This window comes from Microplitis mediator, chromosome 4 (genome assembly GCF_029852145.1).
Source record: "Microplitis mediator isolate UGA2020A chromosome 4, iyMicMedi2.1, whole genome shotgun sequence".
Classification (NCBI taxonomy): Eukaryota; Metazoa; Arthropoda; class Insecta; order Hymenoptera; family Braconidae; genus Microplitis; species Microplitis mediator.
The window spans coordinates 3,552,437-3,569,650 of record NC_079972.1 but is presented as its reverse complement, the minus strand read 5'-3'; the positions used below and the strand labels follow the sequence as shown (position 1 = coordinate 3,569,650).

Genomic DNA, 17,214 nt, shown 5'->3' with positions numbered 1-17,214 from the left:
AAACTCAATAGTGATATTGTCATTACAGGAAATTTAAAGTGTGAGCGATCATCAAACCATTTAAAGTCTTTTATTACAGAATATGCTCTTTTTTGTGTATCATATGAACCCACATATTGCACAAATAGTGTCGATTCATAACTTGATGTGATCATTATTGACAGTCGTAATAAAATCGCACTCCCTTCGCTGGTAGTTATGATTATTTATTTTGTGAATATAAGCTAGATTTCTCAAAAAAACATGACAAAACAGTGATGTTTCGAAACTTTAGAAATTGTGATTATACAGCCTTGGCTGATACTTTCAATGAACGGCTGAGTCTACATGAGATGGGCATTGATTCCACGGATCTAAGTAAACTCGTACTTTATTTTCTAACTGCAGTATAAATGTCCTAAATGAATTTGCAATGTCTTCGGTGAGAAAGTTAAACCGGCAGAGTACTCCATGGTTGACAAACGAACTTAAGTTGGAGCTTCGTAATCTCGGTGCTATCTGGAAACGAGCACGCATAAGAAGAGAATTGAAGATCAAACCAAACAATGCACGTGATATTTACCTCAAGAATATTCTGGCTAAGGAATTGCATGGATCTCACATATGGACGAAACTCAAACAATTAGGTATTGTCAAAGCAAGACAGTCATCACCACTTGACCATTTTGGTGCTAATCAGGAATAATTTTTATGCCAAAACCTTGATTAAATACCCACTTTGCAGCACAGATTTGGTTTCAAATTTGCTGTTTTATTACATGAAGAAGCTTAGTCGCCATTTCTGTTGGCCTAAAATTGACATTGTTGATGTGACCAAAAGTTCACACATAACTCTATTAAAGTCGGCTGGTAAAAGTCCACATGACTTGGACCTAATGGCTAAAAGTTCATTTGTCACAGGTGTCTCTTTTCTTGACTGCTATTTTCAATTGCTCTTTAGAAATCAACTTATTCCCTGAACCTTGAAAGTCTGTCTTTATTATACCATTAAATAAAGTTACACTACCAAAATCGATTCCAAAAATGCGCCCATTGCTAATCTGTCTCATTTGGCCAAAATTTTCGAGCGCATTGTTGCAAACCAAAAAGTATTATATCTTGAGTCGAATAACTTGCTAGACGATAACCAGTCTGGTTTCCGGGAATTTCGTAGCACCCAAGCTGCACTTCTAAGATTAACAGATGAGATTCGTCGAGTTATTGATAATGGTGACCTTATGTACCTTTTTCATTTGAATTTATCAAGGCTTTTGATCACTTTAATTCTAAATTGCTCTTCACTTCGATGCCTGAAATGGGTTTTTCAAGTTAAACGATTCTCTGGTTCCGTTCATACCTATCAGATGGATTTCAAACAGTCAAAAGTCGCTGCAAGATCAGTTGGCACTACCTCAGGTGTTCTTCGAAGCCCTATCTTAAGTCCAATCTTATTTTTAATTGAAATAAATGGAGTGGTTAAGAGACTGAAATACTGCAAACGTGGTCTGCATGTCTCACTGCTGACGCTCAAGCTGTCGCACACGGAAAGAAATGTATGGTGCTTATCGCCATACTCTTATTATATATAGTATTGCAGCAAGTACCATAAGTATGGCGTTATCTACTATAGTATATAGCACAAAAATCTTTGCGTAGTTTACATGTCTGTATAGCGGGGTAGACTAGATCAGTATGGGATTGAGTCCCATACTTCATTGAAGAAATGGCAATGCCACTAGGCTTAGTCACAATAGATCTTTGTGAAGTAGTCAATACACTATGGGATTACCATCAATACTGCGTAAATGTAGTTGCTAATTTATCATATAATCTTTATGAGTATCAATAATGCTGTAGATTAAGCAAATTAAAAAAGAAATCATAAATAAATAAATTTGAAAAAGAAATTAATACTTATTTACTTCTCTAATGATATATTTTAATTATTTAAAGCAACCAATATATTTCAGAACATTTTTATCATATTTTAATTTCCACTGAATCCCATCAAGAATTTTTAATTGGTATGAATTGATTTCAATCGGGAATAAAAAAAATCATATAATTTATACTGAAAATAATTAATAGGAATAATAACATAGATTTATCATTAATATAATGTTCTTATATATTTTTCTACTTACAAATATTGGGTTTAATCTTATAATATTTATGGATAATATATTTAAAATTATGACGAAACATAACCTATGTTTTGACTTCAATAAACTTTGGTACTACTGCAATATAAGCATACGTAATTTTACAATATTGAATAGGGTTATCTGCCAGAAGCATTGTGGATACCACCAAGCAGTATGGGCCTGACGCCCATACCCCAAATCATCTATACATACAGTTTTTAAACGAATGAAAAAATCCTTGCTACCATACGGTATGGTCGAATCGACCATACAGCATAGTGGTATCCGCGAAAAATTTCTTTCCGTGCAGATTGGGCCAGAGAGAACAATCTGGAGATCAATTTTCAAAAAACAAAAGTTATGATCCTGTATAGTACTCGCAAGCTTCAATTGCTTGATGGTTGACAGTTGCCTCAAATCATCATAGATGGAAATATAATTACCTATGTTAATAATACGAGGCATCTTGGTATACAACTATCAAACAATCTTTCCTGGGATACCTATATTACGCAGATTTCCCGTTAAGTCTATGCTACGTTAATAGCCTGAAGTTTAACAGAAATATCCTCTCCCTGTCACGTCGTTAACTATTGGTTTCTGCGACTATACTACTAATTATCAATTATTGTTCTATTGTCTTTTTAGATCTATCTAAAAGGCTTGATAGTAAGTTGCAGAGAATGGTCAATATTAATTCTTTAAAGTTTTGATAAAAAATATACATGCTGATTTTCCTTGATGCAGAGTTAGAGTGCGTTTTTAATCTTAGAAGAGTTTATTGGATTACTGAGTTATGAGTGTGGTGGTTATCCGATTAAGTGAGCTTAGCTTTCCTAGCTATGGTCAGTTGGTTGAAACCAGCATTATTGTGGTAACTGGAATCAAACCAGGTTTTTCTTCCAATTGGCTAACTGGACCAAGTCTAAAGTTCTGTTTGACCGGGAATGTGAGTCTTGAGAAACCATGGAGTGCCAGTCCACTCGAGTTGACGAGTCTTGGTTTGAGCAAACGGTAGTCCTCAAGTAACACAATTAGCTGGATTGTCTTTGCTAAATAAGATTCTATACCGGTTGATTAGAGTAAGATCTTAAATTGTTGACACTCGATTTCCGACAGCCTTTCAAGCGTGATGGGTGCGAATTTATCCACATGAAAGATACTGATGAGTCAGTCAAAAAATCTGCTCGCACTTGAGTTAAAGTAAGTATTTTTTGGCAATAAGAGATAAATTTCGACTGCAAGAGTGCAGCACTGAGTTCAAGTCTCGGAATTGCGAGATGCTCAAGTGGTACTTCTTTAGCTTTGACATAAAGCAGCGTGAATTTAGTCCCTGACGATTGCAAGTGGACCTTGATGTATATAACTACCACTATTGCAATTCATAATAAGCCTGAGAATCAATGGATTTCGATTGATGAACTTGTGGAGTGGTTGATTCATTTTTTTGAATTGGAATTCCGGCGATATTTGTTTTTTTTTTCAAGTTAATCTCTTTGTCACGAATCTGGTGTCATAATGGAGTATTCCAGCCAATTTGCTCTAATCAAAGATCTTGTATTAATGCCTTGACTCGAATTATGAGTGGTAATAAGAATGCAAATGAATCGAAAATCTGAGATATTTCTGATAAGATGACTCGCTTGATGAAGTTGGAAGCTGAGCACAGTGGAGAGTAAATAAAATGAAATGAGTCTAAATGCTGTGACCTGTGTTACTCTAGTATTTTCGTACTACCTTCGGGATCATCAAAATGATGAAGTTCGATTGTTTCTAGGTGATTAATTTGATACATCTCTTAATAATTGCTTGACAATTTTCCGAGAGAGAAAATTTCATCAATGTATTGTCCCTGAGTAAGTGGTTTGATTGCAAGAGGATATTTGTGACTTCCGTCTAGAACGCGTTAAAGAAGAGCTCGTATTGGCAAGTACGGTAATGGTCGGGATCCATGAATAAAGGCTTTGAGTTAGAATAGTATGATGTTGCCAAGTTTATCGTCAGAACGTTCGTTTAAGATCCTGACCGCACGGGTTGACCAGAATCTGTCAAAACATCTTGGCAATATCGGTGGTGAAGATGAAAGTCTTGACGAACACCAAGTAACACGTCAAAAATATATGATGGCAGTTTGGCGCCTATGTGACGAACATGGTTGACTGAGATGCCTGTGTCAGTTGATTGTGAGCCATTGAGGACTATACGAAATTCGTTGTAGTCCTATGTTCTCGTAAAACTCCATAATGAGTCGAGTCATATGAGACAATCGATTTCCAAGAGTGGATGCAGGCTCTATATGATCAAGTTTCCAACATACAGTTGAACAGTCATCGTAGAGTTGTTTGACAAAAGTTTGTGCCTCTAGACTAAAATACCCCTTTAATCACAGATATCTATTCTTGATTTCAAAATCTCGTTCAAAAATCTTGAAGTTGTTAAGTGGACTGATCCATAGATCATTGAAGTGTTAAAACTAGTTTGGAATCTGATGAATTGACTGGACTGAGTTATCAACCTAAGCAACGTCGTTTGGACAATTGACATTGTTGGTGAAATTTAATGGATTTATAGTTGAATGATTAATCCATAAGAGTCGGTGCCGAGTATTATGTTGATAAAACTTGGTACTATGAAATAAGGATGCTACTTATAGTTTTTGGATTCGTGCTTAATCAGTGTGCTTGAATAAGATCGTACTTGAAGAGCGGTGGTTAATTCACCAAGTACATGAGCATTAATATCAATAGGTTGAGGTGAATGTCTTGATTGGAGGGTGATTTTGACAACTCCACGAGTCTTTCTAGCGATAACTAATCCAACTACTCGTACAGCAGTAAAAAAATGACTGCACTTGAGTTTTGATTTGCGCGTTAGAGCTTTTAAAATAAAAGTGATCTCAGAACCTGAGTCAATAAATAAATCTAACTGGATAAGTACTTAGCCGAGTAATCTCAGCTAGAGAAGAAGCTAATAAGACTTGTGATAAGAATTACGGCTTTTTTTATGTTGACAAGTACGCTCACACGTACTTCAGTAAGTTTAATGCTGTGAGTGGAAAAATCTTGTATTAACAAGATAGAAAGTCTTCAAATGAGTCAATTAATCAATAAATACCTAAATCTGTAAGTTATAATGCAGCGTCATGTGGTATTATTGATTGGATAAGTGCTTTGCAGCGTGTGGTTGAGTTAGGGTGTTGATTATTAATCTGGAGTAGGATAGTGGTAGTGTATTATAGTATTATACAAATGATCACATTCTTTGCCCGCACCTGATGATTGACATGCTAATTATGGCTCAAGCGATGCGGACATAATCTCTCTGAGATTTTTACTTGATGTCGTTGCACTGATGTCAACCTGACAAATCCAAAACACGGTACAATACAATGATCGCCACCAAAGAAGTCACATTGACTCTGAATGCTGCTGGAGTCTGCTGCTTAGTAAAAGTGTTAGGTGATGGCTCATGAGTTGTCTAATTTTCTAAGTACGTTGCTGCTGAGTCAGTGCTGCTAATACGAAGTCATATGATGAGTATAAGTGCTGTTACCTCGACGTTGTTGATGTTGAGTACGCTGAGTGGAGGATGATTTGGACTGAGACGCTGTTTCCAGTCTTTCTTGAGCCCTGACACGTGAGATTAAAAACTCTTCAAATTCCGTGAGTGTGAGATAATTGGTAGAAAATCCCAGCTAGATCTTCGGTTGCTCCCGATATGATGAGTTAAGCTTGTTATGAGTAGATAAGCTAGTAGTTTGGATTCAGCGAGATCCAATTGTGAACTGAGTGCCTCGAATGCGTAGAATGCATCCTGTACTCAGCTTAACAATTCGTTGAGTTGAGTTAATAAGCGTGACGCCACTGGAGATATGTGCAGTAGCTAGTTGAACTGAGCGCTGATGTTAGCGCTAGCGGGCTTAAATTGATCGGTTGTTAGAGACACTTTAGTAATGAGCTAAGCTGCTGGACCAGCTGAACTGGTTTTGAGAAAGTGGAGCTTCTCGACTGGTGACAATGAATCCTAATTTTTAACTAGTGGACCCATTGGACACGGGTTTTTATTATTTATTAAATTTCAAAAATAGTTCAATTTAATGTAAATCAGATAAAAATATTAAAATTGTGGATAGATAAGTTGATACTATAGGTTGACAAATTACAGCTATTTACAATTATTGATTTAAAAAGTGAGTAGTTAAAGAAACATATGATTAAAGAAAACAGATACGGTATTCTCGCACTGGTGTGGTACACACGTTTTTATGTGGTTAAAGGTTTACTTGGGACAAGACACGATCGTGTCTCCAGATAAACAATTGACTCAACTGAAAATCTATCTAAAAAAAAACATCGTTTTCAAACAATTTGAAAAATATAATTGTTCACGACGAAATACAATGTCGCTTATATCGCTACTAATAATATTCAACTCATAAAACTTTTTTCTTACCTTGAACACCACTTTTATCCAAAAAGTTATTAAGCTGAAAGGTGCTGTTACTCGACGCTAGATATTGCGTAAATCTCTGGAAAAAATAGAAACACATTGTTTGATTAACTTGAAGGAATGGATATTTAAAAACGTACGTTTTTTTATTACAATAGATTAATCACTTTAAGAAACACTATATAAACTGAAAAACAGTTCAAAGTTACATGTGAATATTACTTGATTTAGGTGTGTATCTTAATGATATAATGAGAAATTTCATTAGATCAAATAAAAGATCTTACTTAATTCATAATAAAAATTATATTACACTTATAAATGAGTAAAGAAAATATTTATTTGCTCCATATACATTTCTGATAATTAGAATATTATGATTCCTTGGGGTGAGAACAGTTATACGTCTAGGAAACAACCGAAAGTTTGAATATAATATATAATTATATTATTGGAATGTATTAATACAATTGTAAAGTATAAAATTACTTACATTCAGCAGATCATAACACAGATTTAATGAAACTCGATATTCATTTTAATAAAATATTGATTTACTTTAAACGATAGTTATCATTGATGAATTTGAATACTTTGAGCATAATAAGAAAAAAGAATTTGGAGAAAATCCAAATGCGCATGCCCTAAGCACTCACGTTATGCTAAAGATATTCAAGTAAATTAAAAGTTAGCTGCAATATAACCGGTGACCAAGTTGCTGGGTTAGCTTTTGTTCTGGTTCAAGGTTACTTATATATACTTGAATTAATTTACTTTGTGAGCTGGGGATGGGGGGGGGGGGGCTCACCTCATTTCCCTGAGATGTCTAACTTATCAATTATGAAAGGAAAAGACCTGGTGGCTTATCAAGTAAAAGATTTTGTTTTACATTATCAAAAGGAAATATTTTATTTATTTAACCAAATACCCATTCTTACAATTTGAAAGTTTCCCCAATAGAATTAATTTGAATTTAATTTATAGTAATTAAGTATGAAATAAATTTTACGCGGAAGGAGACCAAGTATAAATTTGATTTGGAGAAAACGGAATCCTACTCATGGTGTACCTTACTACGTGCATTCATCCTTGTAGGTGTAGGTAGAAAATGACCCTCAGCAAACGTAGCAGCAACGACGTGGGCCCCATCTTCAGTGGTGAAAACCCCAGATAAAACGAAAGCAGACATAGCAATAACTTATGTAAATGACCACCACTGACAACTACACGGCTCACTTATTGAACTTTTAACTCTTAAATTTTTTATTGATTATGAAAATTTCACTCCATGTAGAATCACAAAATTATGTATATATCAATAAACAAAGCAAACGTTCTTCAAATACAGATTTCAAATAATTACTGCAGCTAACGAAAATGGACGACCAAAATGAAGTATATACTATATATACTATAAATTAAATAAAACTTGTCGCTGGAGTCAATGACTAGATACAACTTATAGTTAGGCCGGCTCATATAAATTATCATGAGCTCTGGTTGTAGGGTAGGGACCTCGCCAAGCGTCATCAGTCCACTACCCTACTGGTTCGCTCTAGTAGGTGGCCAGGGCCTAAGTCTTCGAGCAAGTGCTTGCTGGCCTTTTTATAGGTAAATTTTGGTGACGTGGAGCTACCCCACTGCTGTCTGTAATTCAAGTAGAATTCGATCTGGAGGGCCTCTGACTTAGCCCCAGGAGACTAAAGAGTGTTGATTAAGATATAATTATCATAATAGATGACTGTAAGATGACACTAGATATTCGCGCTCGATTTTCAAGTGTAGAATAAAAGCGCACTGTTACAGCATATACAACACTTTTTCATTAAAAAACATTCATTTCATAGTTATAGATAAATTGAGAAAAAAATAGATAACCCGAACTGGGAATCGAACCCAGACCATATCGGTATCGCACCGAATGCTCTACTAGTCGAGCTATCCGGCATTATACTATATTTCGTTCAATTTAATCTATAACTTATTGAGCCACACCGTCCATCGTACGGTAATACACCATTTAAATATAGAGGAAACCTACACATGCCAACATGCTAATAACCTTCTCAATAAGACAATTTATAGATGAATTGAGAAAAATATAGATAGCCCGAACTGGGAATCGAACCCAGACCAATTCGGTATTAGCTACTACGTCACTACTTATATTATTAATATTCATAATTTCGAATAAGTCCGTCAACCATCGATCGTCATTGATCGCCGAATATTTTACCCCACGCGGATATGATATTCGGTAGCGTCACAGTATACACAGTACACAGTACAGTACACACGTATAATAGAGAGATACACGGCAACTAGCTAGACACATATCTAATGCGACCAGCATTACCTTGTATTATATAATTCATTAAATAAAACTAATTATTTATTACTCTGTGAATATAATCAATTGGAGTCAGATAATTCATTTATCGTAGTGATTAAGTTCCATGAACCTCATCCCAATCATTTCATTGGTGACTGCCCAACGTGATTTTCAAGAGGACGCCATTTCGTGCACACGTTCAACGTGGCAAATAGCACGATGAGTGTACAACATCGCGTCTCCGCTGATAGCTAATCGCGATATATTAATTCCGCGCGTTCTTTACAACAGTGAAGTGCGTGAATTAAGTGTTGTGCAAGCCTTTTATCACGGCTGGTGCATATTGGGGCATTTTGGACATATGCTGCACTGGTTTATAATTTGATAGACACCATTGGGGTGCAAATTAAATTGTGATAAAAGTGATCAGTTAATTCCTTTGTAAATATACAGTGAATAAAAATTATCGTTCGCGTTAAATTTTCGCCCAGTGATAATTTTCGTGCGACTCGATGCGTCTCGAACGTTCCTGAACGGTGAGTCAGCTTCAACGGACACTAATCCGCTTACAGTGGTATTAAGTTTTGTATTGGTTTTAACGTGTTAGTATTTCTCATACATTAACTATGTCCGATCCTAAGAAATCAGACGACAAGAAAGAGGATGTCTTTTTGGATGCCAAACCAGTGATTGTCAACTCTCTCCAGGCACCTCATTTAACCCACAGCGAGTGAGTCTGGAGTTTGCACAGCTTGAAGCTCAGTTTGCGATCCACGGCGTAGCAACTGAGAAAGAGAAATTCAATCACGCGGTTTCTCTCATTAATACCGAGTATGCGTGTGAGGTTGAGACCCTCATCATCAACCCACCAACGACGACGCCATACGCCGAGTTGAAAGCCACGCTCATCGCGTGTTACTCAAAGTCAGAGGAGGCCAAACTGCGTCAGCTCCTAGCCGGCGAAGCGATCGGTGACCGGTCACCATCACAGTTCCTCCGCCATATTAAATCGCTCGCGCCGACCATTGATGACGCCGTCCTGAAGGCAAGATGGCTAGCAAACTTGCCCAAAAAGACACAAGAGCTTCTAGCTATCACCTTATCAACAGCTACTATCGACAAGTTAGCCAAAACAGCTGACAAGTTACATGAGATGTTCCCCGTGACTCACAACACTGCCGTAGCTTCATCATCATCTTCACAGGAGACGATGGCGCTGCAGAAACAAGCGAGCGAACTATCTCGACAGGTAGCAGCACTGACGACAGCGTTCCACCAGAACCGCGACATATCTCCAGCTCGAAAACAAAACCAACGCCCCCGAAGCAAATCGAAACCACGCAAGCTTGATAAAGCAGGCATCTGTTATTACCCCACAAAGTTTGGTAAAACCGCGTACAAATGTACGCCAGGCTGCAAGTTTTCGGGAAACGTGAACGAGAGTCACTAGTGGCGAAAAGCGACTCTCTCGCATCTTCTAACCGCCTATTCGGCATCGATCTAACCACGAATACACAATACCTCGTGGATTCTGGTTCAGATCTTTCTGTTTATCCCTACGGGCGGATGAAATGCAAGCCTACACCAGTAGGATACCAACTTTATGCAGCAAACAGTTCGCTGATTGAAACATACGGTTGCATCACTCTGTCACCAGAGCATCTCAGAAACTGGTGAGCAAACGTTACGTTTGGCCATCGATCCAGAAAGATTGTCGAGAATGAGCCAAAGCTTGCATAAATTGTCAGCGAAACAAGATCCATCGTCACGTGTCTTCACCTCTCGCTCGTTTTGAATTGCCGACGCAACTTTTTGAGCATATCCACATCGATGTAGTCTCTCTACCAGTATCTCGCAGCTACAACAAGTGCCTGACGATCGTCGACAGATTTACCCGGTTTCCAGAAGCCGTGGCACTTAAAAATGGAGACGCAGATACTGTCACACTCACGCTGTTTAGAGAATGGATCTCAAAATACGGTGTACCAAGTAGAATAACGTCCGATCAAGGAGGACAATTTAGATCATCGTTGTTCCAATCTCTGAATACATTATTTGGCATAACACATTTACTAACGACGCCGTGTCATCCTCAATCTAATGGACTGGTGGAACGCCTACACCGGCAACTCAAGGCCGCATTGTTGTGTCACGACGACACTTGGTATGACGCGCTACCCGTTGTCTTACTTGGTCTACGAGCAGCCTGGAAAGAGGACATACAAGCTACCCCAGCCGAGCTTGTATACGGTGAGCCGATTCGTCTCCCAGGTGAACTACTAGTTCCATCAAATAAACATGCAAATACTGAAAGCGTTTTATGTGATTTAAAATCATATTTTAATAAGCTGGCACCGGCCAAAACCTCGCGTCATGGAGAGCGTTCTGTTTTCTGTTTCAGAGACCTCAACACTTGTTCCCACGTACTGATGCGAGTCGGGCAATTTGGACCATCTTTCTCAGCTTTGTACGAGGGTCCGTACGAAGTCGTCGCGCGACACGATAAATATTTTATCGTGAACTATAAACTCACCATCACTGCAATTCCTATTGACAGACTGAAACCTGTCTATTTCGTGACCGACGACACATAAAATTATTTTTTTTTTTATAATTTAAACTCGTTTGAATTCCTTTTTTTTTTTTTGTTTATTATTTATTGTATTCTCTCTCATGCTCAAATTAATTTTTTATTATTTTTTTTTTGCATTGTAAATATCTCTTATTATTTTTCATTTGTAGATAAGCATCATATTTTTTTTTTTAAGAGGGGAAGTACTGTAGCGACTACGTCACTACTTATATTATTAATATTCATAATTTTGGACAAGTCCGTCAACCATCGATCGTCATCGATCGCCGAATATTTTCCCCCACGCGGACATGATATTCGGTAGCGTTACAGTACACACGTATAATAGAGAGATACACGGCAACTAGCTAGACACATATCTAATGCGACCAGCATTACCTTGTATTATATAATTCATTAAATAAAACTAATTATTTATTCAGGGTGGCCACAAAGAAATGATTTCGAAATTCCCTGATATTTCCCGGTTTTCCAGTAAAGCTTTTCACATTTTTCCCTGATTTAGAAATTTTATTCGTATCGTTTAAATATTCAAAGTATTTATTATATTTTCATTTTTAATAATTAAATTATGCGAGAAACCGTAAAAAATGGCAATAAAATTAATTAATATTGCCTACTTTTGATTATTCGATGTTAAAAATATATAAGTTAAAGTATTTAATAAGAAATTTTATGATTTAAATAAATTCAAAATACACTGGATACAAAAATTAAGGGATATTAAAAAAATTTCAAATTTCTTAGTAATTTTAAACAGTTTTATAACTCGAAGGAAAATGGTCGTACAATAAAAACATAAAGTAAAACTGTAGCTTCAAGTGTCTAGTTTTCTGAGCTGTGTCTTTAAATTCATTTTATTATGCACGGTTCCGGAGCAATAAAAAATCCATCATAATTATCGAAAAACATTTATTGAAGCTCGAAGACCGTTTTACGACGAGCAAAAATTTAGTAAATTTCTTTTTCGATAGATTTCTTAGGATTACTCCGGAACCGCACATAATTAAAAAATTTAAAAACCAGATCAGAAAACTAGACACTTGAAGCTACAATTTGCCTTTTTTGTTTTTGTCGTTTGTTGCGAGACAGCAAACGTAAAAAGTGTTAAGAAATGAATGATAATGTAAATGCAATTAAATTTAATCAAGCTGAAAATTCAAAAATATATAATTACCTCATTTCCATAACAAAGTAAGTGGTGTACAGTGATAAGTGCTTTAAAAACTACAGTCCAGTTTGTATTTTGCGATCGCTCTACCAGAAGATTAGCTAGTTGTGGTATTGAAACATTCGGTTCATTAGTACAGTGAATTAAATCTGCAACAAAAAAATAGATCGAAAAATTGTGAATTTGAAAATAAACTTTACTCAAATGAAATTACTTCGTTCACCGCATTTTCCAAAAAATAAAAAATATCCAGGTTCTAAACGATTAAAAATTTAAAAAACGGATTACCCAATAGCCCTTGTAGGAAAAAAAATATTGACAACGGGGCCAGTCTTGGCACAATACTGGGCTACCGAGGCTCGGCCTCCCAAGGTTGGTCCGAGATCCGACCAACGTTGAAGTGACGAGTCTTGGTTTGCCAGTCTTGGGCCAAGATTCAACCAATACTCAAGTGACAAGCCTTGGTTTGCCAGTCTTGGGACAAGGTTCAGCCAATGCTCAAGTGACAAGCCTTGGTTTGCCAGTCTCGGGACAAGGTTCAGCCAATGCTCAAGTGACAAGCCTTGGTTTGCCAGTCTCGGGACAAGGTTCAGCCAATGCTCAAGTGACAAGCCTTGGTTTGCCAGTCTTGGGACAAGGTTCAGCCAATGCTCAAGTGACAAGCCTTGGTTTGCCAGTCGTGGGACAAGGTTCAGCCAATGCTCAAGTAACAAGCTTTGGTTTGCCAGTCTCGGGACAAGGTTCAGTCAATGCTCAAGTGACAAGCCTTCGTTTGCCAGTCTTGGGCCAAGATTTAGCCATTATACAAGTGACAAGCCTTGGTTTACCAGTCTAAATAACAAATGGTACCTAAATACCCCTGGCTTCTGTGAATAGCGTAACAGCCTAGTGGATAAGACGCTTGCCTAGCAGTCATGAAGGACCAGGTTCGAGACCCAGCAAATGCAAAAAAAAAAATTAGTTTCATCGATCCACCTGATTTCTCTGTGTACAAATTTATTTCCATATGTTACCATCACGCACATGTCTACTAATATTTTTTTTTTTTTAAATTTATTTTTAATAAGCATAGGTGCTTATTTAGCAACAATCTTGGCACAATACTGGCTCTCGATATTGGGCCAATACTTAGATGCAATCTTGGCACAATACTGGCACTCAAGCTTGGCTGGGTGTTATCATTTCGATGTTTAGACAGACTTGGACCAAGCTTGGATTTCAAGCTTTCCCCAGAGTTAATAAGTCTTGCGCCAAGCCTCGGCCAAGCTTGGGCCTATTGTTTCTTCCTATATGGGAGACCAGCTCCAAAAATGATCGACATTTCCGAGCACAAGGAGCTCGAAAATAACGACACAAATGTCTCTTCGATATCTTTAATCTTCGGATTACTCTTCCGAAAGGTCTTATTTTCGAACTTAAAACCATCTTTTGGTCGTGATGGAATCATAGAGTTTAAAAAATCGGATACACGTAAAAATCTAGATGCATTCTTTAATTTTTCGGTTTTCGGTCGTTTGATACGGTGGGGTTGGTAGCACAGCAATAAAAAAGAAAATAAAAAAAGTCATCAATATAAAAGAATACTAATCACAAACAAAAAAATCGGTCTATCAGTTGACCCTGCGAGCCAGCCCCAAATCTTCCCGCTGTTTTCGAGCTCAAGGAGCTCGAGAATACTTTTGTATGCCGTTCTTTTCGAAAGAAAACGTTTTTTACCATTTTTTCTCCAACAATATCTCTCAAACGAATTGACCGTTTGAGACAGTTAAGCTAGCAATCGACGCGTTTTATTGAGTTCTAATGCTGATCAAATTTTGAAATTGATTTATCGAGTCGTTTTTGAGAAATTCCAAAAAAACTAAAAAAAAAAAATTTTTAATTCTTTCGTTAACGGTTTCTCTTGAACGAATGAACCGATTTTATTGGTTGAGGTGATTCGACGCGGCTTATAAATTTTGAGAGCTGATTCGATTATGGAATCGATCCATCGAGTACATTAAAAGTTATCTAAAAAAAAAATCTTTGAAAAAATTTTATTTTTGGAATATCTTCGAATGCACCTTACCGATCAAGCTCAATTTTTCGCAGCTTTCAGATATTAACAAGCAGTGTCAAATGCCACCTTAACGATCAAAATCGGTTCATCCGTTCAAAAGTTCAGGTATTTACATACGTACGTACGTACATACACACTTACTACCCTCGGACATCAACGTGAAATTAGTCAGAATAGCTTCCTAGAACCTCAAATCGTCAAGATCTGATAGAAATTCGGTTTTCGAAAATCGGACCGAAACCAATAACTTCCCAAATTTTTGAAAATTTTTAATTTTCTTAGCGGGAAGTTAAAAATCTGTAAATCGGCGGACCCTGCAGGCCAGCTCGAAAACTTCCCGCTGTTTTCGAGCTCAAAAAGCTCGAAAACACTTTTGTTAAAACACATCTTCGGGCTCGAAGAGCTCGACAATATCTTTTAATACATTCGTATTTTTTATGAGTTCTCCGAGCTCCACCAAGCGGTTTTTTAATTTTTGTTCACGATTCAGCTCAATGAAATCAGTGGATTCGGACAAAAGTCAATAAATGCTATTTAAATAGAAAGTTAAATGAGTTTTGAATCAGATTAGAGCGTTTGTATACACTAATCGTGGAAATTAAGGGTTATGAAGAAAATTCTAAATTTTCAAGCGATTTTCAACATGCACGGTTCCGGAGTAATACTAAGAAAACCACCGCAAAAAAAATTTTTTTAATTTTTGATCGTCCTAAAAAAAGGTCTATGGGCTTAGATAAATTTTTTTGATAATCTTAGGATAATATATATTACCGCAAAACTCTTTTAGGTAATTTAATGACCTCCAATTGGCCGCCCTCAAGAAGTCTGCGACGATTTGACGCGGAGTTATCATGGATCTAGGCAAAAAAGTCTATTTTGCCGATTACATTCAATTACTCGGGACAAATTGTTCGTACAGAGAATAGAAGTAGGGTTTTGAAAACTGCAAAGCATCCTCTATAAGACACAAATAATGGCTTATAATGAAAAAATTTTTTCCGATGCGACAATGTAACCGGGCAATAAAGTACGACATGAGAGTGTGACTCTCGCTGATACGGTCTCCATCACTTCGACCTAGCTGTCTCTCTCTTTCTCTCAGATTTCCGGGTGTCACGAGTAAGTTGGGTCCGGGCGTCCAACTCAGCGCTGATTTTCGCGCAGCAGGTGACCGTAAATCGGTCACTGCGCATAAGTAGGTAGGGGTCAAGGCAGGTTGCGGTCAGAGATGAGTTGACCCAAGACGAGACTTGAGTTCGAGAATTGTATCCACACGGACACAAAATAAATTCTTCAGCGAAAATTTCTACTGAATAATTTTCTAAATAATAAATTTTGCCTACAGTTATAAGTTAATTTATAAGTTATAAATGACTGGTTAATAATAACCACCAGTGAGTGAGTGAGTGAAGATACCCGATCCAGCACCAGGACTCATCAGGATCTTGGCAGTTTCAACCGGCTTGAGATGCAGCGTCGGCCAATACCACCTGTAAGTCGGCTAATACTTTGATCAGAATATCTCCACATATATATCGTTATCTGGGTAAATTTTCTCTCTCTTCAACGTAAACCCAATCTTGAATTGTTCGACAAAATTGTCGCAATATCACGCCCTATATAATTGCGCGTTTCTTATTAAAGAAATTCTCTTTAGTCGATTATATGTATATAAATTCAGAATAACTAACGAGGGGAAGTTTGTATATAAATTGGGATCATTGGTTAAATAAAGTATAAATTTTATTGTTATCTCTTGCTTAAATTTAATTATCACCAGCGTCACATAGAATAAGGATTTTCTTCCAGCCGCGTGTCCGGTCAGAACGAGTAGACCTACTCCTGAAATTTCATCAAATTTTCCGGATTACAGAACCAGTAGCAGAAACTCCAACGTTTGCGAATTTAAAATAAATCTTATTATTTATTATTCGGGAAAAATTTATCAACTGTGGTCCGTGACTACTGGATACGAAGTAGCCAGGGCCCACCGTTATAACAAAGTTAATTAAAAACAACTTCGAAAGTCGCATATTTAAGGATATTTGGAAATCTTGGAATAACTTTGGATATAATGGATGAACAGAGAATATCGTCAGTAGATTTTCAACCTCAAAGTGTCCCGAAAAAACCCTGAAAATTTCAAATCGCTGAGATTTTATTTTCTTAGTGCCCCAAAGCTTTAAATTTATCGTTTTCGCCAAAAATCGCATAGTGAGCAATTCTTCGGTTTTAATCATTTCTTCAATTTCAAAAGGTTTTTTTAGCGACAAACTTCATTTCTTCGATGAAAAACCTTAAACATTGGAACAAATTAGAAAAAAGTTTTTTTTTCAAAATTTTTTTTTTTTCGATATTTTTCTTCCTCATCATCTTTGCAATGCTTTTGATGTTAAGAAAATATATTTTTCAGGTTCAGATCACAAAACAAAACAATTAAATTTACAATTGGCATTTTTTGATTTTGCTGTACACAGAAAAAAAAATCTG

General features: G+C 36.8%; 1 protein-coding gene across 8 annotated transcripts in view; it reads right to left on the bottom strand.

Annotated features, from left to right (window-relative positions):
- The window catches only part of LOC130666350 (phosphatidylinositol-binding clathrin assembly protein LAP), a 126,253-nt gene that overhangs the window by 101,665 nt on the left and 7,374 nt on the right, over positions 1 to 17,214 (bottom strand). For all 8 annotated transcript variants that reach the window (XM_057467240.1, XM_057467235.1, XM_057467239.1 and 5 more), the window contains exons 2-3: positions 12,675 to 12,817; positions 6,576 to 6,651 (exon numbers count right to left, since the gene is read on the bottom strand). In XM_057467240.1, the coding sequence (XP_057323223.1) occupies positions 6,576 to 6,651; positions 12,675 to 12,817 (219 nt within the window). The remainder of the gene's footprint in view (positions 1 to 6,575; positions 6,652 to 12,674; positions 12,818 to 17,214) is intronic.